The sequence below is a fragment of the Empidonax traillii genome, unplaced genomic scaffold, assembly GCF_003031625.1.
Source record: "Empidonax traillii isolate 1590-97213 ecotype Southwest subspecies unplaced genomic scaffold, ASM303162v1 scaffold654:size409090, whole genome shotgun sequence".
In the NCBI taxonomy this organism is placed as follows: Eukaryota; Metazoa; Chordata; class Aves; order Passeriformes; family Tyrannidae; genus Empidonax; species Empidonax traillii.
Window position 1 is genome coordinate 316,420 of NW_020955847.1, and position 24,738 is coordinate 341,157.

Below are 24,738 nucleotides of genomic sequence, written 5' to 3' on the forward strand. Positions count from 1 at the left end.
AACATAAATTAGATGAGTTAAACCCAGGACAGTCTGTCAGGAACTTCCTAAGGGTTCAGGCAAGGCAGATGAGGGGCAGCCTGATGACAGATGAAATGTGCCACCAGTAAAACCCAAAGACTGACAGGGGAGGCAACAACCCTGAGTTCACTTGAGGGTGAGCTGAAGGAAAGGGATCAGATATCCCATTCCTGTTACTATGGACCCCAAATCCAAAAAGCAAACAAGGGAGTTTATCAAATATCAAAAGCAGTTGAGGAAATACTTGTCCAGTAGCTGCAAAACTGTCCAGGGGTGTTTTTTTTACCCTGATCCAGCTGCAAATGGTGGAATTCACACTCGCTGCCTACGTGACGCTTGCAAAGAAGTGTAACCACTGGGAGGGTGTGAGCAGCAAGATCACACCAGCAGAGACTTTGCAGGGCAAGGCAAATTCCTGGGGGCTGAAGGAAGCAGGGTAGAAGGGGTGATTCAGCCCAGCTGGGAGCAATGAGTCCCCCCCCCCCAGAAACCTGCTCCCTCTTTCCTGTCTGCAAACCACCAAACTTCCTTCCCTCCCCTGGCTGGCCAAGGTTTTATCGTGTGGTTTTCAGCCACATGAAGATTTTGGATGTGGCTCAGAACACTGAGAGAAGAAAAAAAAAAAAAAAAAAAAAAAAAAAAAAAAAAAAAAAAAAAAAAAGAAGTGTCTGTGGCTAAACAGGATGGTCAGGTATTTGTAACAGCAGATACTGAGAGCTAAACCTCCTAAAAGCCTCAAAGGAAGAAATGCTTCGTGGCTTTGGGTTTCAGCTCAGTGTTAGGGAAAGAGCTGAGACAAAGCTTTCTCCAGGTCCATGTTTTTCCATTGCTGGGTTTCTTGTGCCTCCTGCCATTTGGGGGCCCTCAGGCCTCTGAATCTGGTGCTGCTGGTGGTCATGCCATGGCTGTGCCAGTTCCTCCCGCTCTGGGAAGTGTTTGTGGTGGTTGGACAAAATTGAACGGAACCCAGCAAATAAGCGTTCAGAAATGCATCAAATGACTCAATTTTAATCTTTTTCTGTGTCTGTTTGAAAGAACTATTTCCTAAATTAGTCTCTGGGCTCATAATGGCCATTTCTCCCCCAGCCTCTCAGATCCTCTCGGTGTTAGATGGAGTGTGGCTCTGCAGGAGGTGTGAGTTGCTAACGATGGGATTATGAATTCCACAGTGCTCTGGGAGGGGAGGCCAGATCTGCTGACACAAACTCCAGCTGTGGCTTTTTGTGGGATCTGGTTCCAGCAGGAGGATCCTTTGTCCAGGGCAAATCCTCACACGGAGCGAGCTGTCACTGATTTGTCCCTCTGATGCAAATCATATGAGCACATGAGCAGAGGAACCAGCATCATGTTGAAGCAGTTATTTCCATAAATACACTGCAGCCTTCAGTGCAGGCAGATGGCATCTGCAGCAGCATTCTCTGTGTTATGGCATTGTCCCCTCTTGCTCTCTCCTGCTTTGGTTTGGTGTTCCTTTAGGTTCCTTTTTTTTTCCTATTTCTCTGCTCTCCCTGCCTGTTTGACACTGTAGGCAGATGCCTGTGCTGAAGGAGGGCTCAGTCTCCCAGGGTGTCAGATAAGCTGCAGTGTTTAATTTCAGATTAAATCAAATGTCCCCCTTTCTGCAGGAGGAGCCAGCCCCAATTGCTTTAATGAGGCTGATGAAGGGACTGTTGGACACAAAGAACCTGCTCGGAGATTTCCATGTGAGAGTGTAATTAGGGGTAGTGCAAGTACAAGGCTGATAAAGGAGCAATTTCATGTTTTAAATGGCCAGGTGATTACCAGAATAATGACAGGGAGAAAGGAGGGCGAGAAGGAAACCTCAAATACAAACCTGAACAGAGGAGGAGAAATCAGGACTCCTGATTCTTTTTGCTGCTTGAAAATTAAGTCACCAGCTGAAAAAGGGACATGGGCCATCCCCAACAATTAGTTATGTGTGCCCTGGCACGGAGATAACTGGGCATACTGGGCTGGAGGCTGGGAGACAGTGGGGGCTCTGCAGACCTCAGCTCAGTCCCCTCTGGCCAGATAATGAGAACCTTGGGATGAAGGGTATTGATGTTGGAGTTTGGAGATTTTTGGGGGGTTGAGTTTGTTTTTTGGAGGGTTGGGAATGGCATGGAGTAGATGGCATTGCTGTGGCTTCAATCACAGGGGATAAAATAGAGTATGTGGGCTACCAGATGCCCCTGGTTGTGATCTAGAGGACTCCTGATGCTGAAGGACAGAAACACAAACTGTTCCCTCCCATGTTGGACACTGGGACCTGGTGGTGCTGATGCTGGTACAAACTGGGGCTCTCTAGACACCCATTTTCCTCTCTCTTCTCTAGTCTGTGTCCAAACCTCAGTCTGTGACCTCATCACCTGGCTGCATGGGCTACTCAGCATCCTCTCAGCATCTGCTCCCCTCTCTGCCCCGGAGCTCAGGCACCACTTGGCAGGAGGGGAAGGGTTTAAGTCCTGAGCTCACCCCTCCCAGGGGCCACCCAGCAAGATTAATCTGAATTTCAGGTGTAGCAGGTCCCCCAAACACCCACGTGGAGTTGAGATTGCTTGGACTCTTCCTAGGCAATGAAACAATGTTCTGCCTGGGTGGGACATCAAGGGGTCCTTGTGACTTACCTGCCTCTAAATCCACTCTTGCAGGTAGCTGGGATGTATTTCCACGGGTGCATCCCTTGCAGACCATGACATTCTCATCCCATCAGTTCAGGGCTGGATTAATCATCTTTGTGTATTTTTTTTACTCAGTTTTAAATGACTTTTTTTTTCCTTCATTATGAATACATAGGGGCTTAGGATTAATTCTATATTCACTTATTTAATTGCTCAATCTATTCCAGTGCAGCTGTTTTTATTCAATTATTTGTCAGTCTGGCTGCTGTTTTCTCATCATCCTGATTTGGAACTGGCTTTATTGGGAAGATACTAAAAGGTGACTGATGGTGTTGTATGCCTTTGGATCCCCTATTAAGAGGGCTTTAGAAGGCCTGGTTTTCCAAGATGGATGTTTAGAGATTTCTGAAGACCAGACTTAATTCCTACTGGATAGAAAAATGAGTTGCAAGAAGTAGAGTGCTTCAAAAACGTGGCCTCTTGGAAATCTGAGGGGACCAATTTTGTGTTACCTTATTCTTCTTGTGCTGCAAGTACAGGAAATTGCAGACTTCATTTGCTGAGCAGCAGGAGACTAAATGACTTGTCTCAGTCTTACAAGTATTTTTCAAACCCCCATCATGCTGCCTGGACAGAAAAGAAGTGAATGTATAATGTGAAGGAAGGATGGATGACCAATCTTGGTCTCTTGGGTAAACCTAAGCCATGATATTGTGCCAAAGATGAAAGAGCCTGGAGTCTGTGCTGGTTACATTTAGTGGTAGCACAATTTATTTATCCAAAAATATGGATGTTTTCTTCTCTTTGTGTCCATTCTGGGTGTCCCATCCTATCAGGAGTCTGGGCAGGGATTACAGCTTGAAGTGTGGCATCAGTGTCTTCTCAGGTGGCTTTTGCCTCGTGCCAGTGGGTGGGAAGGTTGGATCCCAGGAATTTTAGCTGGGATACAGCCAGGTTGGATCCCAGGAGGTTCCTCAGGACGTTTCACGGTGCAGGGACAGACTGGGCATGTTTTATGGGAGAGAGATGACTGAGGCAGCTGGGCTGGGCTGGGCCACACCTTACCCAGAGCACCCCGAGTGCCTCCCTTTGTGTTCGAGGATGGGGAACACCAAATGTCCGGACATTTGGGTGACTGATCTCAGCCCTTGGGCTGTTTGCCCGCGCGCAGGAGCAGATGTAGGACACCACAACACATTCCAGACGAGGCAAAACAAAAAAAAGCTTCTGAAGATATTTTGCATTTAGGCTGCTAACCCAGAGCTATCGAACGGCAAACGAGCCCCGTGGGGGTGTCGCGGTGACGCAAGCGGTGACTTCTTTTGGAGGTGGGAATCTGCTCTTTTTTTTTTTATTTTTTATTTTTTTTTTGGATTTTTTTTTTTTTTTTTGCCTTTATCATGACACCTGTCGCTCATAGGTACAAATCAAACGAAGAGTATGTGTATGTGCGAGGCCGTGGAAGAGGGAAGTATGTTTGTGAGGAGTGTGGAATTCGCTGCAAGAAACCCAGCATGCTGAAGAAGCACATTCGCACGCACACAGACGTCAGGCCGTACGTCTGCAAGTACTGTAACTTTGCTTTTAAAACCAAAGGTAAGAGCTCGTGGCCCCCCTCTCTGCTCTCACTTAAAGAGCCTTCCTGGGGGTGCAGGGGAAGGGGAAGCCTTCCCAGGAGCTGGAGGGAGGGGGATGAGGGAGCCTGGAAGTGGCTGATGTTTTCAGAAGAGCCCTGCGTTTGCGGCTGCACGTTCCGGCCTGCACCGTCCCACTTGTGCTTCTTAAAGGGAATGAGCCTGAAACACGGGGTTCACGCCCAAAACCACCCCATAATGAGAGCAGGAGCTCCAGGCAAACCTCCCTGATGGAGCACCTGGATGCATCTTTGGGTGGCTTTTCATGCTGGTGCTCTCGAGATCTGTTGGCACTGCCCATCTTCATCCCCCTCAGCTGCATGCGGCTTCCACATTTTCTATATCATATCAGTAGGCTTTTGTTCTCTAAAGGCCTCCATTCCAGGACATTAATTGCCATTAATTAGTCATTAATGATCCACAGCCTCACTGCCACTAGATATTCTTTGCAAGAGCCTTTTGTCATTGCCTCAGTGAGTGTGTGAGTGAACATTGTCAGGAACATGTAAAAACCAACAATCAGTGGGTAATGGGACTTTTCAGAAGTGCCAGAGGTGCCCAGGTCCCTTTAACTTCTCGTGGGAGTGGGTTTGACCAATGTCCCCTCCATCTTTGGGTGCAGCAAGTCTTGTAACAAAGATGAGGAGCTGAGTTTCTTGATTATAGTTTGACGTAAATAATGAGCTCCAGGAGTGTTTGGACAACACTCTGAGGGACAGGGTGGGATTGCTGGGGTGTCTCTGCAGGGCCAGGGGTTCGACTGCATGATCTTTGGGGGTCCTTCCAACTGAGGATATGCTAAAATGTCCATTGCCTGTAGCTCCATCATTGCAGGTCTCAGAAGATGCCACAGCAGGGATAGTCAAAAACCGATGTCACCCAAGGGAGTGGCACAGTGTGGGTGTGGGCAGGAGGCACTGGGTGCTGCCTGGGCTGTGGCACGTGTGCTGGCCCAGAAGGGACAGTGGAGGGCATGTCCCTGCTAGAGAAGTGACCCAGACACTGGTGGTTGTGGGTGGACAGTGCCTGGAGCTTTACTGGTAAAGCTGGGGGGTGATTTCTGGGTAACAACGTGTTGGTTGTCACTGGCAGTGTGGGGAAGTGAGACTGAATTCGAGGCCAGATTCTCATGCTGCAGATCCGAGTGATGGTTCTTTCTCACCCTCCCAGCCTGGAGCTATTTCTGCTTCATTTTCTTCCTCTTCCTCTCTTGCTTTTCCTTCGTTCTGAGGTTTCCCTTTGAGAGGTGAATCCGTTCAGCCTCTCCCTTCACCTCACCTCGCTTCCCACCATGCTTCTCTCGGGCTTTTATTCAGGATGCTGTGATCAAACCATCCTTTTCACCATCTCCCCCCTCTGGCTGCTTTGCTCTTCATCTCTGCTCCCTCGAAGCACAAGATCTGTCAGCACTCACTGTACCCATTGCAAACAGCCTCCCTTCTTTGGCTTGGCATGGGGAAGGGAGCATGGAAATGCTTCCTTCAAAAAACAAAACAAAACAAAACAAAACAAAAAACCCAAAACCAAACCCAAACCCAACAACCCCCTGTTGGGATTTGAATGGGAAAGTATCCATTCGCCTGTGGATGCATGGAACGGGCAGAACCTCCCTGGATCAGTGATTTTCAGGATAAATAGTTGCATGATGGTGACTCGGAATTGCATGAAAAGGGCTCTTTGCTGGGAGGGGGGGACAGTCAGAGCCTGGCTGTGCTCTGGGGGGTGTTGATCCTCCCCAGAGCTTTGGGTAAAAACACAACAAGGACCTCTGGAAGAGCTGCTGGAGAATGGAAAAAAAAAAATGTGTGTTGATAAAACCACCAGCTGCAGAATCAGTGCTGGTGGTGCTGGAGGGTGACCTGGAGGTGCAGGGGGTTTGCAGGACTGGATGTTTCCCTCATTTTGCAGACAGTCTAGAATGGGTTTGTTTGGGCCCTGATTCACTGGGAGCGGGGGGGGGTTGGGGGATGGTTTTGCAACCACAGCTTGTTGTAGAATGGAGAAGCTGCAGCTTTTTGTACTGGGCTGCACTGGCAAAAATATGAGCTGAGTTGAAGCTTTTTTAGAAGTCAGCTTTCCAAAGTTAATTTTAGCCTTCAGCATGAACTCCAGGGGGATATCTGTGGAGCTGTCTTCATTTTGGCTGTGGTAGATCTCTCCAGCATGATCTAATGCTCTAAACTCTCAAGTAGGCTGGAAGCAGTTAAATGGGTTTTTATTAGTAATTTTAATGAGGATCTTTATCTGGTTAAAATGTACCTCACCACCCCCCCCCCAACCCTTCCCACTCCAGAAAATCCATATCTGTGTTCCAAGAACTGGGAAAACTTTTGCAACAAAACATTTTCCCCTTTTCACTAATTGTCTGCTTTTTATACCTTTCTGTCCCTGGAAGCAAAGCTGTTCCTTTGGGTTGCTGAACTGCAGGGGAAATTTATTTTTATTATTATTTTAAAGCAAATCCGTGAGATTTATTTTTGTGTGCGTGTGTGTTTGTGTGCGCTCGTTTAGCTTATGGAAACAACAGTCTTGGAAATTTGCTTTGTAAGGATTGTCTTGATTTTCTGTTCCTGGACCAGGTATAAAGGTGCCTCTTTAATGAGGTGTCTCTGCCTCCACTGTGGAGCTCCCTGAAGAGGTTTGTGATCGTGGCCTCCATGAGGTTGTTTAAAAGAGGTTAAGCAGCTTCTTCATTGTTTTCTTAGCAGGAAGGAAATGGAGAAAAAGCTGCAGTCTGACAGTTTTCCCTTTCAGGAAGGTCAGAGGGAGAGCTTTTTTTTTTTCTTCCTTGCCCAGCCTTCCCTGGTCTCCCTCATTTTCCAGCCCGCTCTTGGGTGATCTGGGGCTGTGGGGCAGCGTTGGCACATTAATGTCCCCTCTCCATGCAGACATTCTCCTTCTCCACAGCTATTTGCTGTTCCTGTTCAGCCTCCCATCAGTCTCTCACGTCCTGATTGCTTCAGTTTGCCCCTGAATTTCCGGGCACCGTGTGGGGAACGCGCTGTGCCAGCGCCGCTGCCTCTGCTCGGGGGTCACCAGGGACGAGGAGCTTCATAATCCTTTCAAAGGTGCTTGTGTGAAGGACACCAGTGCCTGCTGGCTGAAGAGACCCGTTTGACAGTCTGGACCACTCACAGTTTCCAGACACCAGACTTCTCCGTGGCCTCAGCCACAGCCTTCCTTTAATAAATGAGTTTGCAGTTCCTTAAATCAGCCCCTGACAGGCAGGGAGGTTATTGAACATGCCAATATATTAAAAGCATTACCCCCTCAGCCCTCAAAGGCAGGGCTGTGGCTGCACAGTGTATTGTTGTTACTGCTCCAGGAGACTCAGCTCCTGCTAAGCCTCCTCTGGAAAGTACAGAGTGGGTCCAACTGGCTGGAAGCTACAGGAGAATGAAGTGCTGGGAGAGCAGGGCAGAGTGAGAGGTGGATTTGCAAAATATCCCTGTGTGCTGGGGCCCTTCCTTAATGACTGGGAGGAGGGAAAGGCTCTGAGCATCCCTGTGGAGCCACTGCTGGGAGAAGGGTTTGGTCCTCTCGAGCCTCCAGTGGGATGAGAACAAAATTATCCTCAGGAATTTGCTGTTCCCTTCCACGACATGGTGTTCTGGGAACACAAAACGGCCCAATGGTCCAGACAGGAGATGAAACACTGTGAGGAAAAAAGGTTCTTTAACCAGAGAAAGGTTAAAAAAAAAAAAAAAAAAAAAAAGAAATGAGTGCTGGAAGTGAAGGACTGGTGAGCTCGGTGAAATATTAACTGTGATTTTGTCTAAATAGTGCTGCTGTTAAAGGCTCAGCACAAGCCTTAATGGAAAATGTGCTAATTCCCAGGATTTTGGAACCTGCACACCCAGCCTGGGTACCCTTCTGGAAGAACAGTTTTGATAGGTTTGATCCAGAAGGTGACTAATATTTTATAGCCCATGTCAATACAGGCAGGCCTGAAGTGCAAATTCTCTCCTTTAATCTTTATGTCAATAAGTATAAAAGATAATAATAAAAAAAATTAAAATTGAAATATTTTGCCCAATGAATGACATAAATTAAAGCTTTCCTTATCCTAAAGTCTCACTTGGGGACATTATCTCCACACTGAGACCTAAATCAAGGCCTGTGCATTATTTAAATCCCACATAAAATCTGTTTCAAGGATCTATCTGGGATGAAGAGCATCGGCCTGTGGCTGGTTCTCTGTGTGTGAGGGCATCTCACAGCAAAATCATGACAGGCTGGAATGGTTTGGGCTGGAGGGCACCTTAAAGATCATCTCATTCCACCCCCTGCCACGGGCAGGGACACCTTCCACCAGCCCAGGGTGCTCCAACCTGGCCTTGGACACTTCCAGGGATCCAGGGGCAGCCACAGCTTCTCTGCCCAACCTGTGCCAGGGCCTGCCCACCCTCCCAGCCAACAATTCCTTCTCAATATCCCATCTGTCCCTGCCCTCTGGCAGTGGGAAGCCATTCCCTGTGTCCTGTCCCTCCATCCCTTGTCCCCAGTCCCTCTCCAGCTCTCCTGGATCCTTCTCTTCTCCAGGGGAACCCCCCCAGCTCTCCCAGCCTGTCAAAATGGGAGTTTCCTGCAGCTGTTGCTGTTCTTGCAAACTATTTTAAAGGAGAAATATGAGAATTCTTCAGTCCTGGGAGCTGCGTTTGTGTCCTGTTGCTGCCTTGATGCTCAGATCACACAGTTGGTTTTGTTTGGAGTTTTTTTTTTTGTTGTTGTTATTGCTGAACTGATCAGATTTAATAGGAGAGCTAGAAAGCTTTGTGTATCCCCAGCACAGACAGGATCAATTTTTTGGGGAATCTTAATGTTTCCCTTCCCTCCATTTTGCTGTAACTCTGCCACCTTTAAAATCTGGTCATGGATATTCCGAAAAATTAATTTCCCTCTTTAAAGTGAACTGGGAAATCAGTCCTAGTCCCTATTAAGCTGCTTTAGGTGCTTTTGGAACACTGGAGTTTTAGCCTTCTCCAAACAACACAAGGATTTAAGCTGCTTGAAGTCCAAAATAAGACCTCACAGCATCAGAAGGGCTTAAGCAGCTGGAACCCAGAGCTGTGGGCAGGCGTGGTGAGAGCTGTGCTGACACTGCCTGTGCTCCTCCAGTGGCTGGACAGGGCTCCACCAATTCCTGAAATTATGGAAATATAGCCAGTTTATTCCAAATCTGGGAATTATTTGGTGAACAGTCCTTAGTGAGACCCATTTACCTGCTTAGGGTTCAGTGAAGTTCTCTGCTGTCTAAATCCCTGCCTGGTAGTTTCTCTCTTGCTCCTTCATAGCTGTTTGTTTTTTTTTTTCCCCAGGGTTTTCAAGGAGGCAATGCTATATGGTTTTCTTCTTTTTTATTATTATTGTTATTATTATTTTTTAAGTTGGGAGCCAAATCTCTGGAAGGCAACAAGTAGCTGGGAGTCTTTCCTGGTAGGATTCATATCCAGCTTTTACTCAGGCAAAGCGGTGTTGATTTTCCTGGAAATCTGCCGAAGGACTTTGGAGTTTAATCCTGCCAGCATTAATTAAGGGGTCTAAAAAAACCCACAAACTAGAGGGAGAGCCCTGATAAGATAAATATCCTTTTCCTCCAAATTGCTCCCAGGATGATCACTCAGCTCCTCAGCTGGTGGAGAGCAACCTCCAGCTTTTAACTCCCTTTGGAGCGTTGCAGAGGGGTCAGATGGGAATCCATCCTGCTGAATCTCCCTTCCCTGGAAGGATTCCAGCATCCCTGTTTTGTTGGGATTTCTCTTGGTGTGCTGGGATGGGCAGGGGGGGAGATTTGCCCCCAAGGAGCTTTGCAGGGTGATCTTGTTGATCAGTGGTGGGTGAAGAGTGGAGTGGAAGCAGAAAAAAAAAGGAGAAGGGGAAGGAAAGCAACACTTGCAATGAGTTGGTGCTTTGGTGTTTGGCCAAAGGAGGACGAGGGAAGAGAGAAAGCAGAAAAAAGAGGAGAGGGGGAAGGAAAGCAACGTCTGCAATGAGTTGGTGCTTTGGTGCTTGGCACGAACTCTCTGGCATGGGGGTTGGCACTGCCCGTGCTGTGGCTCCAGCTCACCCTGAGCCTGCTGGGGAAGGAAGGGCAGTGGCCAAGGGATGCCTTGCACAGGGACAGCTGCCTCCAGGGAAGGCAGATGAAAGGGGAAGTGGCACTGGTGGCTTCTGGCAGCGTTTGGGAACCCAAACTGCAGCTCAGGAGGGAGCGGGGGCACGGCAGAGGGGCAGGGAGATGGAGCTGGAGGGCTGGGGGCTGAGATCACGTCCCTGCCCTGCTCCTGCAGCAGCAGAGGAGAGGGAGAGGGATGGGAAAGCACTGGAGCTGAGGCAGTAGGAGGGACCTTTCTGTCCAAGCAGCCTTTGGGAAGCTGAGGGGGCCTCGGTGGTCACTGAGAATTTTGGCTTTATTTCCCCTACCCTTTATTTTTTCTCTCTGTTCCAACACTTTCCCCCCTTGGATAAATGTTCCCCTCTGTTCAGCATTTGCCTTGGCTGTAAGTGGGGTTAATTACTGTCTAATTAACCTGCCTGTCATTTGGGAGGTGGAATTAGAGAGGTGAGGCCGTGATGCCCACGAGTGATCCCATCCCCCTGGCCCTGCCCTGCAGCACAGGGGGGGCTGCAGTCCTGCCCTAGACCCTGCATTCAGCAGCCCCCTCCCCTCAGGAATCCATGTTATCCCCTCAGGAATTAATGCCATGCCCTCCTGGTGCAGCCAAAGCCGGGTGGATGTAGAACAGGGAGTTTCTGAGCTTGTCTGGGGGCTGTGGCAGCACCAAAATTCCTGGTGGGTGCCCCCTCCCCACTCATCCCAGCATGGCACCGCAGCTGAGGGCAGGGGTGCCACAGAGCACAGGAGAAGCAGCACCCCCTGGTCACAGCAGGCTTTTCTGGGGCTGATTTTCTGTTTCTTGCCCCTGGAGGGATTCCAGGCAGGGCTTTTGCTGTGGTGACTGAGCAGAGCTGGGTCCCTCTGCCAGCCGAGCTGGCATGTGTGTGATGGACAGGCAGGGCTTGATTTCAACACTTTGACTCAGTTTGTGTTTTTCCAAGTTAGATCCAACATGAAATTCCAGCTCCATGAGGCCACAAGTTGGACTTGCTGGAGACTTTTCATTGAAACAGTTTTTCTTATTGGAACAATGGTGATTCACTGGAACCAGAGGTGACCACGAGAACAGCTCTTGTCTCCCCGGGTGTCTTTGGGCCCACAACAAAACTCCTGGTCCGAGGTGGAGAAAGAGGGGTTTGATTTGGAGCAAGGACCTGAGCCAAGCTGGCCTCCTCCTCCCACCTGAGTGTGTCCTCACTGTGGGGCTGAGGGTATTTCAGCTTTAAAATAATAAATCTCTCTCACTGGAGCTGGTTTGCCGCATTTAAATTATTAAATATCCCTTGAATCCACATCCAGGTTGGGTGCCAGATACACGAGGATATATAGTCAGCCTTTGTCTCTCCTGGTCTTTCCTGTTGGAGCTATTCCATTTTGTATAAAATGGGCTAAATAAATAATTCATGGGCTGAAGAGAAACTGAGTTAGGTGGTTATGGGACTCTTCAGAGATGTGAGGGCGTCACAGGTAATTCTCTGCTCCACTGAACAGTTGCTTATTTATTTCTGCTGTCCAGAGCAGCAGAGCAGAGGTTGATAGAGGCCCTCTGTGCTCCCACCAGCTCAGGGACCTGGGGACTCTCTGGATTGCAGGACACCAGCTGAGGGACCTCAGCCTGCAGTGAACGTTGGAAGAAAGTCAGAGAATTCACTTTGGGGCTGAATTTTTTTTTTTTTTTTTTTTTAATTTTGGAGAGAAAAGCAAGCCTGGTGTTCCTTCCTGCCCTCCAAGTCAGCTACCAGGAGGGCTGATGGCACATCCTGGGAATGGGGAATGCTCAGGCAGCTCCTGGGCTATGATGGGGAGTTAAACAGCCCTTGGTGGAGCTTCAGCAGAGCCCAGGTTTCTTCTCATCCTCCTCAGCCCATAAATCCCATCCCTGGAAGTGTCCAAGGCCGGGTTGGACGGGGCTTGGAGCACCCTGGACTGGTGGAAGGTGTCCCTGCCCATGGCAGGGGGTGGAACTGGATGGGCTTTAAGGTCCTTCCAACCCAAACCATTTATGATTGATTATACATATACATTTATAAATATATTTATATAAAAATATATAATTATAAATATCTAGAATTATATATTTGATAATATATTTATATATATATATATATTTATAATAGGTGGAGACAGCAGGTAAAATGGGACCTTTTATCTTTATTTCTCCTACCCTTTTATTTTTCTCTTTGTTCCACCTACTTTTCCCCCTTGGACAAATGTTCCCCTTTGTTCAGCATTTCCCTTGGCTGTCAGTGGGGTTAATAACTGTCTAATTAACCTGGGAGGTGGAAATAAAGAGGAGCTCCCTGAGGCCATGATGCTCAATAGTTTTCCCATCCCCCTGACCCAGAGCAGGGATAAACTTCCCCCACAGCCCCTCCTGCCCCTCCCAGGGGCTGCTCTTCCCATCCTGACCCCAAGAAAACCTCACTTGCTCAGTGCTGTCAGCCCCTGTGTCCCAGAGGCTCCTCAGAACTTGTCCCTGGCACTTTGGTCCATGCCAGAGCCCCTGAGCCATCCTGCTGGGGGAAAAATAGGCTTTTAAATGGTTTTTCCCTGTTGCTGTCAACTCAAACCCTCATTTTATTGTGGAATCATGAAATTGTTGAGGTTGGACAAGCCCTCTAAGATCACTGAGCCCAACCTAAGCCAGCACTGCCAAGGCCACCACTAAACCATGTCCCCAAGTGCCACATCTACAGGTGTTTTGGACCAGGGTAGAACCAACCCTGTGGTGCTGAGGAGCTTCTCACCTCCAGATGGGTGTGCTGGGATGAGGCGGGAGGTGATGCTGCACTGAGATGTTTCTCTTCCCTACTTTCCTACTCTTTTCCCTTTGCTGCACCATCACAGTTGAGATCAGCCCAGGACTTCTCATCCCCCCAGGCCCAAAACTGTGCCCTGATGGCTTTTTCAGGTTGCACAACACCTGAAAGGTCCCACAAACCTCCTTCCAGCACCTCCTCTGGCACCCCAGCAAAGGGATAAAGGGAGGACTTGACCTGGTGTCACGGGGTGTTTGTCAAGGACAGTGGCCTGGGGACAGTCAGAGATCTTTGTCTACCTCAGAGCCACAGTTCTAACTTGCAACTAATGAAATAAAAATTAGAAAAAAAAAAAAAAAAAGAGACACGTTTGACCAAAATCTATTTTCTGCTTCTTTTCAGGGAATCTGACTAAACACATGAAGTCAAAGGCCCACAGCAAAAAATGTCAGGAGATGGGCGTGTTGGTATCTTCACTGGTGGATCTGGAAGCCGAAGAAGGTAAAACCCTTCACGTTATAAACCTGCTGTTGATGCTGAGAGAGGGCAGGATGCATTCAGGCATCCAGGCAGGGGCTCCATGGATCACCCTTCCAAAGATGTGGAGAGGTTTTATCCAGCCCAGGCTCCTTCCAGCAGCCAGGGGAGATTTCTCTGTGTGTGGGGTGGGGTTTGGGGCCATCCTGGGGGGGGGTGCACCAGTAGGACAGGCTGTGTGTTAGAGGTGAACACAGTGGTGGTGCTGGCTGATGGTTGGACTTGGTGATCTTGGAGGTCTTTTCCAACCCTCAGTGACTCTGTGATTCTGTCTGAAGCATTTTGGCTGCAGACAGAGGACAGGGGTGGGTGGCCCAGCACAGCGTGTGGGCTCTGTGCATCATAATAAATAGTGAATCTGTGGCATGAGAAGGTATTTTGGGGTGTCTCTAGCAGGGAGCTGAGGAGCTTGACTGCTCTGGGAGAGCCCAGGTCTCTCCTGGATGTGGAGGGAGTCTCAAAGCAGCAAAATGAGACCCACCCTGAGGATGTAATTCCTGAGGCTGTGAACCCCCACTTTGGGACTGCAAGCACAGTTTGATGGGTGGAGGAGAAAAAGCAGCCCTGGCACCTCAGAGTAGGGTCTGGCAGTACATTTTACTGGAGCCAGAGTGGTGAGAGTGAGTGTGGGGGTGACCCTTCAGCCCATGGCCCCTGCAGGCGGTGGGGATGGACACCAGCAGTGCAGGAATATCAGCGATCAGGTGATGCTCTTCTCCTGAAAGGGCCCTCAGAGAAGGACTTTTCCACCAGGATCATCTTCCAGGGACCTGTCCAACTTCCTGTGTGTGGCTGATCCCAGGCTGCTCCAAATTCCCAGTGCAAACCTGGGCTGCATCCTGAGGCACTGGGGGGGTCCCAGGGACATCACAGGGGGAACCTGCTTCCCTCATCCCTCACCCTCACGTGTCCATGGCTAGGATGGAGGTGAATCATCCGGGTCAGCAACTATCTGGAAGATTTCTCAGCAGGGAAAGAGCCAGGAAAACCAGAATAACATAGGGCTGTGACATTTAGTGGCATCATTCTGAGTGCTTTATGAGGAGATGCATTTCCCCTGACTCACCTGCTTCCTTCTTTCATCTCCTTCTGCACAAACACACACACACAGAGTCTGTCCAGGGCTCTGGAGGTTCAGGAGTGAGTCTGTTCTTGGAGAAGGACTCTCTATCAGAGAGCAGCCCCCAATCATTTAACCCAAAATGATCTCTGGCAGCTGGGAAGGGTTGGACTGTGGGTCCCCAGGGAGCACTTGAATGCTTTGGTGATTGCTGCTCTCTTTCCCTCAGTGACACCCTGAGCATTCAGGGATGGAGCTTCTGCAGAGGAATGATGGGGATTAAGCTTTAGGGGCAGAAGAGCTCAAGTCCCCATGAAATTTGGGGTCTTTTGCATTCAGCAGGCCATTTACATTTACAGGAAACACTGCACAGCTCTCGAGGGGAAAAGGCTCTGGGAGCACAGGTGATACTTTTCTCCTGGAAGGGCCCTTAGGGAAGGACTTTTCCACCAGGATCATCTTGTAGGGACTTGTCCAACTTCCTGTGTGTGGCTGATCCCAGGCTGCTCCAAATTCTGGAGGCACTGAGCCCACAGCACTGTTTTGTGCCAGTGAAGTTATTCCTGGGTGGGGGGGTGTTTCTGTTTGTGTTGCATGATCACAACACCACTGCCCCTTCCTGGCTGCCAGCCCAGCAATCCCAGTGGGAAAGCAGCCCTTTTGGATGACTTCAGCAGCTTTTTCCCTGTTTCACTCCCTGTCTCAGCCCGGACGAGTTTGGTTCCCCCGTGCCTGGTTCTCATCCTGCCATGGCCCACCAGGGGCTGCTGGCAAAGGGTTAAAATGAGCTCCAGCAATCACAGGGCGCCAGGGTTATTTTTGTCGAGTGAACATCAGCTGAGCCAGTCCTGGAGTGGGAGCCAGGGAATGTGAACTGGCCAGGAACAACAAACACTGCTTGTCACCCCGCTCCCCTGCTGGGGGCAGGTCCATCCCAGGCTTTCTTGGGAATGAGGCTGTTCCTGGGACACGGGCAGTGTCACACACTCCTCCTCCACAGGTGATTATAAATCACTTTGTGTTTCCCTGCAGGACAGGGTTGGCTCTGCTGCAGCTGCAGCTCCTTGTGCTGGGGTGGTGCCAGGGTATCACAGGGCTGGGAACACTGTGCCCACCAGGCATTGCCCACTGGCACCTCCAAGGTGCTTTATGTCTGAAGTTTTGGATATTAAAGCTTTGCTGTGCTGGCAGCAGTGGCAGGGGGAGGCTGATCCCGTGTGGGATTGCTGGGAAAATCTTTCAGCCCAGGAACTCACTTTAAATAATTGATTCACTGATGGTGCCCAGAAGTCTCTCCCTGCTCTTACACCACATGTAGGTGACACTTCTGCAGGTCACTGAAGTCAAGGAGATGCTCCAGGGCTGGAGCATCTGGGGGGGTTCCCCTGGAGAAGAGAAGGATCCAGGGACACCTGAGAGCCCCTTGCAGGGCCTAAAGGGGCTCCAGGAGAGCTGGAGAGGGACTGGGGACAAGGCATGGAGGGACAGGACACAGGGAATGGCTTCCCACTGCCAGAGGGCAGGGAGAGATGGGAGATTGGGAAGGAATTGTTGGCTGTGAGGGTGGGCAGGCCTTGGCACAGGTTGCCCAGAGAAGCTGTGGCTGCCCCTGGATCCCTGGAAGTGTCCCAGGCCAGGTTGGAGCACCCTGGGCTGGTGGAAAGTGTCCCTGCCCATGGCAGGGGGTGGAATGAGATGATCTTAAAGGTCCCTTCCAACCCAAACCATTCATGATTCTATAATCAAAGCTGGTTAGGGAAAGAGGAAAGTGGCTCTGAAATACTGGTTGCATAATTCTGAAAGAACAACTGTTATTTTAAACCTTTCCATTATGGAACTAATGAATCACATTAATTGAGTGTCACTGCTGCAAACCTGAAAATCCAACATCCTATTTATGCTCCGTGGAACTGGAGCTCCAGGGCTCCCTTCACCAGGCCAGGGGAATGTTTTCCTTTGTGATTCCAGAGCCATTCACCCCCAGGGCACACAGGGTGAGAGTGGGGAAAATCCCCCTGGGTGTGAAAGCCCTGCCAGGGGATGAGGCTGAGCTGCTCTCAGCCTTTGGCCTTGTGGGGAGAGAAGGTCCAAAAATCCCCAGAAAGGCTCGTGGGCATCCCCAGGTGAGGGATGGGACCATCAGTTGGTGTTGGGCACCAGGAAATCACCGATCCCTGGGTGTTTGAGGCTGGGCACGTGCTGAGCCCCACCTGCCTGCACAGGGTTCCTGGAAGGGACTCCCCTCCCCATGTTGCTGTTGGCTGGGAGGCTGCCCCTGGAATGTGTTGTGCTGTCTGGAATTTATTGCATTATGCAAGAAATCCATGTAATTTTAGAATTGAAAAAAAAAAAAAAAATAAAAACACAAAGTCCGTCTTCCCTCCCATTGAGGCAGATCCCTTGTGTTTGTGTAAAGGGGATGGGCTGCCAGGCAGGAATGCAGAAAGGTGCACTTGGGAAGGTGTGGGATCAGGGGATGTTTCCTTGCTCCCCTCCAAGCTTCTTTTTCACCTGGTTAAAGCCAACTCTGAACTTCTACTGAAAATTGAAATTCTGCTCCCTGAGCAAGGAGGCCCATTGCTCACAAATGTCAAGTAAACAGTAACTAAAGCAGCCAGGAAGATGGTCAGAAAATGGGATTCTGTACTGTAATGATTGGGGCTATTTGGATGGATGAGAAAATAACATAAAAATGGCAGAAAGGTGCATGAGAAATCAGAGCTCACAGCTGTGTCACACTCCTTGCTCTCAGAGTAGCCAAAGAGTAGCCACAGTATCCTCTCTGTTCTTTGCAAAGAGGCTCAGAACTAGAAATTAAAGGACTATTTTAATTAAAAAATAATAACAAAAAAAGGACTAGAATTTCCACGTGACACAAGGCAGAGCAGGAAGGTTGCTGTGCTTTCCTTTGGGGAGCAGCAGTTCCTAAAACTCCCTGGATTATTTTAAACTGGGGTTATATTTCACTTGATTGTTTTTATTTCTATTTAAGGGGCAGAAGAAAGCAAGGGGTGTTACTATAAAAGGAGATTGGAGTCTAATTCCTCACTCCTGCCTTGGTTTTGCTACCAGTTGGGTGGAATAACCTTGGAATAAATAATGAAATGAAATGGAAATGAAGTGGAATGGAACCGTCAGCCAGAGCCATCGACAGGACACATTCCCACTAGTTCCCTCTCTCTGCCTTCCTCCATCCCTCCCTCCCTCTCTCTCTGTCTTCTCCTGACCTGCCCTTTCTCTCCCCATGAGCTCAGCAGATGGATTTGGGTTGCCAGAAGCCCAAACTGAGGTCTGAGCTCTGTTCCTGCCTGCTGGAATTGTGTCAGGAGGCCAAGGCGGATTCCCTGGGGGCCGTCCCAGGACTCACTGAAACCTTTCCCGTGGTGGCAAATGCAAACTGGCCTCATGTTCCCCTCACTCCCCACTCCTGACCTCGACCAGTGCCCATCCCTTGTGTGACTGGGGCCAGAAACTGAGCCCACCCAGGGCAAGGCTCTCCATGGGTGAGGCCCTGCCTGCCCCCAACCCCTCGAGATGTCCAACCCCGCTGGCTCCTGGCTCGGCTGGGGAAGCACATTCCTCTTCCAGGCCAGAAATATGCAGGGCTCACCCTGCAGCTGGGAGAGCTGCTTGTTTGGAATCGTGTTTGCTCTGAGCTCAGTTCCTTTTGGGGAGTTTGCAAACAGCCCAGCGCTGTGGAGGGCTCTGCAGGGCAGGCTGAGCTGTCCATGAGAAGCAGTCCCTTCCCTCCACGCTGGCAGAGTTCTGGCTGCATGGGCCAGTTAACAGATACCTTGGAATGGGATGGGAAGCGAATGAGAAGCTCCTTTCCATCTCAGTTTTCAGGCTGGCTCTTGGACGGATCATCGGCCATGGGAAAGTGCCTGTCGCTGGTAATGCCAAATACTTCCCGAGCATTTAGTAAGGCCCTGGTATTCAAAATAAACAAACTTAGATGTTTTATTCATGGATCAGAGGGAGTTCTTGGTGTGTGGCTGTGTCCCCTCTGCAAGCCACCTCCCAGGTGATCTCGGGATCAGCTCCCTTGGCTGCTCCTGCTGACAGATGGCAGCTCTGAAAGGGAAACTGCTCAGCAGAGGGGGAACAGTGTCCCGGGCTGAACTGGTGGGGAGAGGGGCCAGCAGTGCTGCAATTAGTTCCACACAGGTGCCAGAGCAGCATCCAGGCTTCCAGAGCCAGGGGCCAAGCGTGTCCCAGCAGCTCTGCCCCCTCCTCTGGGTGCTCGGCGCAGGCAGAGCTCTGTAAACTGGTGATTATCGGCCCCTCCAGACTCGCAGCCTGCTGGCAGAGCAGTTCCTTGAGCTGCAGTGACATCCAGTGGCTGTTCCCGATGGACCTCTCGGGGCTGAGCTCGCCCTTTGCCAGGATCGCTGCACATCTGGCCGGGGAGGAGCAGATTTGTCTGTGCAGAGCAGAGCAGAGCAGAGGGGGAGCCAGCAGGGATCTGCCCCGGAGCTCCTGCTGAGCTCTGAAGGCTCCTGCTGGCCCGCAGAGCAGGAGAGAGATGCTGTATTTTTTTTTTACCTGCAGAAATATTTACAACCTTTTAGAATTTGCTTTTTGTATCTCCCTCAGTGTTTACAAGCCCTTGTTTACAAAGCATCCCCCTGCAAGGCCTTCCACGTACAGAAAATCCACAGGGGTTCTGTCAACCCTGTTGTTTCATTTTTAGTAAAAGGTCTGTCTTGCTGGTGTTTAACTGTCAGGAAATCTAGGCAGGAAAAGGTCCAACACGTGGAGATGGGGAACTCTGATGTTATTTTGGAGACACCATTGCAACAAAACCTCATAAAAACCCCCACTCAAAGGGGACAGTGCTGGTGTTTCCCTCATCTCTTAAAGGCCTTTTTCTGTTTGTGTTGACAGAGCAATGGCTGGAATTGAGACTGGGGTCGAGCAGGAGGTCCCAGTGGTGGGATTCACTGGGGTCTACTGGGAATACTGGGAGTGGAGTTGGCACAGAGGGCAGGACTGATGCAGAAAAGAGCCAGGTCCTCTCTCTTCTTGTGCCCTTAGAACCTGTGAGCAGGTTTAGCACAGACCCTGTGTGTGTGTGACACTCTTTTGTGTTTTCCATCCCCCCAGGAACCAGTGAAGACCTATTCCAGGACTCTGAGGGGCGGGAGGGATCCGAGCCAGTTGAGGAACACCAGTTTTCAGACCTCGAGGAATCTGACGATGATGACGACAATGAGGATGAGGAGGATGAGGAGGAAGAGGAGAGCCAAGATGAGCCCCCTCTGAAGCTGCCTGAAGGCATGCACACCACCCTCCTGCTGCGCTCTTCAGGTGGCTCTCCATCTTCTCAAGAGGAAGGCACTGAAACAGCAACATCCTTAGCCCAAGAGACCGTTTCCAGCACCCAAAAAGCAGGTGAAGGCCAGCAGGCCTCCTCCTCGGGGCTGGAAGCCAAGTGGTCAGCAGACAGCAGTGACATTGCTGTGTGCCACAGCTTCTTGAGTCTCCACAGACCAGCTTTGACCTCCACCGAACAACTGGCTCCTGCTGAAAGAGAGTCCGTCACCAGGCCACAGATGTCCTTGGCCATGGACCTGTCAACCTCAAAAGACACCTCCCCAAGGAGAAGGTGGTCTCCCAGCCAGGACTCTGGCAGGGGTGGTAGTGGCAGCAGGCCAGTGATGGCCAGAAAGCACTTGTTAACCAAAAATGAAACGTCTCCCAAGAGGTTCTCACCCACTGCAGAACTGTCCCCTCTGAGGTGCCTGTCCCCAGGGAGGGGGTTGTCTCCCTGCCAGCGGGTCTCTCCCAGGAGAGAGGCATCTCCTCTCAGATGTGTGTCACCGAGGCTGGAGCTGTCACCCAGCAGGCATCTGTCCCCCAGGAGAGAGCTGTCCCCACGAACACACCTTCCCCCAGAAGGAGAGGTCTCCCCTGGGAGACACTCATCACCCAGCAGAGACATGTCATCGGTCAGATACTTATCCCTGAAGAAAGCCTTGTCTCCAGGCTCCCTGGAGTCACCCAGGTGCCCGTTCCCAGGGAAGGAGGACTTGCCTGGCGCGAGCAAATCAGCGGCGGATGACAAAGTTCCAAGCTCATATCAAGCCCAGCACGGGATATTATCTTCGATGCCTCTACCTCACAGGTTCTTTGGCAAAAACATACAGCTCTACGAGTCCAAGCTGGTAAGTTCAGTCCCCTCCTGCCTCCCAGACCCCACAGAAGGTTCTGTGAGGTGGCATTTAAGGAAGGTCGTCACGCCAAGTGCACGGTGACTCTGTCACCAATGTCACAGGAAAGGGACAGTGCAATGGGCTTTGCACCCATTTGGGTCCTGCCCTTCTCAGTTGAAGGGAAATAAAGCTGTCCCTTCTCCAAGGGGTTATTTCCACTCCTGACCCAACTTGTGTCCTGCTGAGACAAGCAGCAAGGACAACCACTTAGTGACTAATTGTCACTAAGAGCCTCTTTGTTCCTGGGAGTTTCAAACCCCTCCCTGAGATCTCCCCAGCTGGGGGGGGAAGCTGTGCCAGTTTTTCACTGGTCAGTGACCTGAACCAGATCTGAAACAGCCCTTGCTGCCTCCTGGGCCGTGTTAGACCTCTGTTAGATGAACTGCTGAGCAATGTTTGTTTGGACATCTCTGATTTCATCTCGCTTCTCTCTTCAGCACAGAGAGGTGTTTCCCACTGGGTCCAGAAAACTATTTAATGTTTCTGCTGGACATAACAGTTCCTACGGGTAAAGGAAAGTGGCACGTTCCTCCCACTGCTCCATGCAGGCTAATGTCTGGTGTGGTGGAACATTCCCCATCCCTCTGGGGTGCCTGGCTCTGCTGTAATCTGTGCTGGTGAACACGAGTTGCCCTGCTGTGACACTGGTGTGAGGAGAGACTCCAGCCCTTAGGGGCTGCACTGGGAAGAGAGAGACCTTTCCACAGCCCCTGGAGAACTTGCCATGGCAGATGCTGGCCCAGGTCCTCTCCAGACCAGCCCCTGTGCGTTCCTTCCATGTCCATGATGATGTTCTCGTGGTGCTGCCTTCCTTCTGCTTCCTTATCTCACCTTCTCAGAGACTGTCCTTTCCTTTAGGTCCAAACCTTTGCTTCCTTTAATGCTATTTCCCTTTCCTGTCAATTAACTCCTTGGGGGGAATCTCAGGGCTCAGGAAACCCCCATCCTTCCACCCTGAAGCATCTCTGTCAGGACAACTGCCTGCTGCCACTACTTTGAGCAACTCCCCTAAGCTTCCAAGCCCACAGCAGGAGATAATAAGATCCTGCTTTTCTGCCCATTCTCACCTTTCAGCTTCTTCTCAAACACCTTTTTACTCCCTGTTCCTGCTCCTTTCATCCTTCCAGAGTTACTTTGTTCATGTGTCTCCAAAGCAACAAAAAAGACCTGAATGGAAAACTTCCCACATCTCAGCCAGATGGACAGCAGGGCTTTCGTTGAAAAAATTACATTCCTGGTAAGGCTACAAGAGGCAGAAAGACCAGAGGTGGATTTATCAGATCCTAAACAGAGCTTGAAGATGCTCTTAGCTTAGTTTCAGTGTCAAGCTTTCTGTCAAGTCCCACCACGACCATCTCTCTTCCCTTGCAGAAGGCAGTTCCCCCTTCTGGTGGCTGTTGCACCATTAAGATCATTTGTTTGGGGGTTCCCAGCACCCCTACAGTGATTTGGCCAAGACTCCATGTGGATAAGTGACCTTTAGCAAGTGTTTGGGCTGACCAAGTACCCACCACCTTTGGTGGCTCTTGCTTTTTCTCCTCTCTGCCCTCTTTTGCTGCTTTCCTCTGTCACCTCTTCAGAGAGATCCAGCTCACAGGGTCAGGAGATTGTTCTCCATAATCCTACAAAGAAATTAAGTGGATCCTCCTGTTTTATCACTGATCCCCATCTCAATGGAAAGTTGATTTTAGTTTCTGTTGCTTCCCCTTCTTGGGAGTCCTGTGTAGGGGTTTAGTTGTGACCTCATCACTAATTAATCCCTTTCTGTTTAGCCCCATATCTCTCCATGATGTACATTAGGAAACTATGGGAAGCACCGGGAGAGAAAGAGGAAAAGGTAAAATTGTAGGGCCTTAACCCTTGGTTTCGAGAGAAAATCTCACCCATAAGGGTGGTTGGTGGGGCCACACTGGGTGTGCTTTGGTCAAACCAGAGCTGATGATGCCTCTCGCTCGGCCTGAAGCATCCCTGCAATCAGCAGCTGTGAGGGTGCAATCCTGCTCTAAGAGAGTGCAGTAAAAAATAAATAACATTAGTCCAGGCTCTCAGGAACCCAGTGCTGGAAAAGGGCTGAAAAGGGCTCCTGAGCAGCTCTGATGTCAGCAACCACTGCCATCCTCTGCCGGGGTTTCAGAGGCAGCTCTGAGAGGAGGACGAGGGGTGGTGGTTTTAAACTGAAAGAGGGGAGATTCAGACGAGATACAGGGAAGAAATTTCTTAGTAGGAGGGTGATGAGGCCCTGGCACGGGCTGCCCAGGGAGGTAGTACATGACCCATCCCTGGAACATTCAAAACCAGGTTGGACAGGGCTTGGAACAACCTGTCTGTGGCAGGAGGGTTGGACTAGATGGCCCTTAACGGTCCCCTCCAACCCGAACCACTTCTGATTTTACAGTGATCCAAGCCTAAGCCAAAGCCCTGGGTCTGTGCCCCAGCAGACCACGACACATCTGTGCCCAGAAGGCAAATGCTGTGGGCTTGTGTTGCTCCTCTCCTTAAAGGTCTGGAGCTCCGCGTCTCGCGCGGTCGATCGATCAGAACGAAACGCCAAACCCCGTCCTCGTGGCGAGCGTTAGCGATGCCGAAGCTGTAACTCGTTCCCCGCACTGATCCCGCTCTTTCTCTTCCCTCTCTGGCGCAGAAGATCGAGCCCCGGAGCCCACCCCGCTCCCCTGGCCCCGCACAGCCCGTGTGCTCCCGGCCCCTGCAGGCACCGCACGACATCCACGGCCCGGGCCGAGGGGAGGAGAACGTCTTCAGCCACCTCCCGCTGCACTCGCAGCAGCTCACCAGGACCCCGTACCCCATGATCCCCATCGGGGGCATCCAGATGGTGCAGGCCAGGCCCAGCTCCCACCCCAGCCTGGTGCCGGGCTCCGTGGTGTCCCTACAAGCCGGGTGTTTCGCCCCTGGAAGCGGAGATGTGGTGGAGTTCGGCCGGGCTCCCGAGGGGGACGAGGAGCCACAAATCCCGGCGGCTGCAAAGGTTTCCAAGTACACGCTGTCCCCGGAGCCCAGTGGGGGTTATTTGGAGGAGAAAATGAGGACTAATGAGCTTCAGCAGCAGACAGAGCAGGAGGAACACAGGGTAAAAGCGCTGGCTGAGCCCAGCCCGGAGGAGCAGGCGGGCCCGGCCAGCCCCAGCACGCCCCACGAGCACCGTCCAAAGCCTCCGACGAGCGGGGAGGAAGAACCCCCAAAACAAACGGGCAAGAAGCAATCTGGCAGCTCGAGCACTTCTGTTGAGTCACCCTGCACTTTCATCTCAGATGCCCCACCGTGTGACGACGACTGCCCCCCGGAGCCCCCGCCCAGCCATCCCCTCTCCCTGCGCACCGGGAGCCTCTCCGGGCACCCGGGGGGCACCTCCGGCCAGAGCAGCCCCCACCCAGAGCACGCAGATTTAGGTCAGACTCAAAAAAAGGTGGATGAAAACGCGGGAAGTACTTAAAAACCTCCGTCTGTTCCGCCTTTAGGCTTCCTCTGTAAAATCAGCAGACATTTTCAACACTATTTCCTTTAGTATAATCACCGATAAGGAGCACTCTAGTGAATGACCAAACCCATGGAAAAGTCCTGGTTTTCTTTGTCCCAGTCTGGTATTATATCTCCACATGTATGCAGTTACTTGTGCCTTTTTCTATACCTTTTGTTGCTTGAAATGTACAAAACTGTTTGAGGCTGTGAATATTTTTTTAGAGGTTTTTTGGAAAGGGGGTTTGTTAGACCTTTGGTTTTTGTTTGTTGTGTGTTTTTTTGTTTGTTTTTTTTTT

General features: G+C 50.6%; 1 protein-coding gene across 1 annotated transcript in view; it reads left to right on the forward strand.

Moving 5' to 3' along the window:
- Positions 1 to 24,703, forward strand: part of HIVEP3 (human immunodeficiency virus type I enhancer binding protein 3) — a 270,521-nt gene extending 245,818 nt beyond the window's left edge. Inside the window, exons 8-11 of the mRNA XM_027899286.1 lie at positions 4,063 to 4,238; positions 13,556 to 13,654; positions 19,857 to 20,917; positions 23,607 to 24,703. Coding sequence (XP_027755087.1) covers positions 4,063 to 4,238; positions 13,556 to 13,654; positions 19,857 to 20,917; positions 23,607 to 24,416 — 2,146 coding nt within the window. The 3' untranslated portion in view covers positions 24,417 to 24,703. The remainder of the gene's footprint in view (positions 1 to 4,062; positions 4,239 to 13,555; positions 13,655 to 19,856; positions 20,918 to 23,606) is intronic.
- The last annotated feature ends 35 nt before the right edge of the window (positions 24,704 to 24,738 follow it).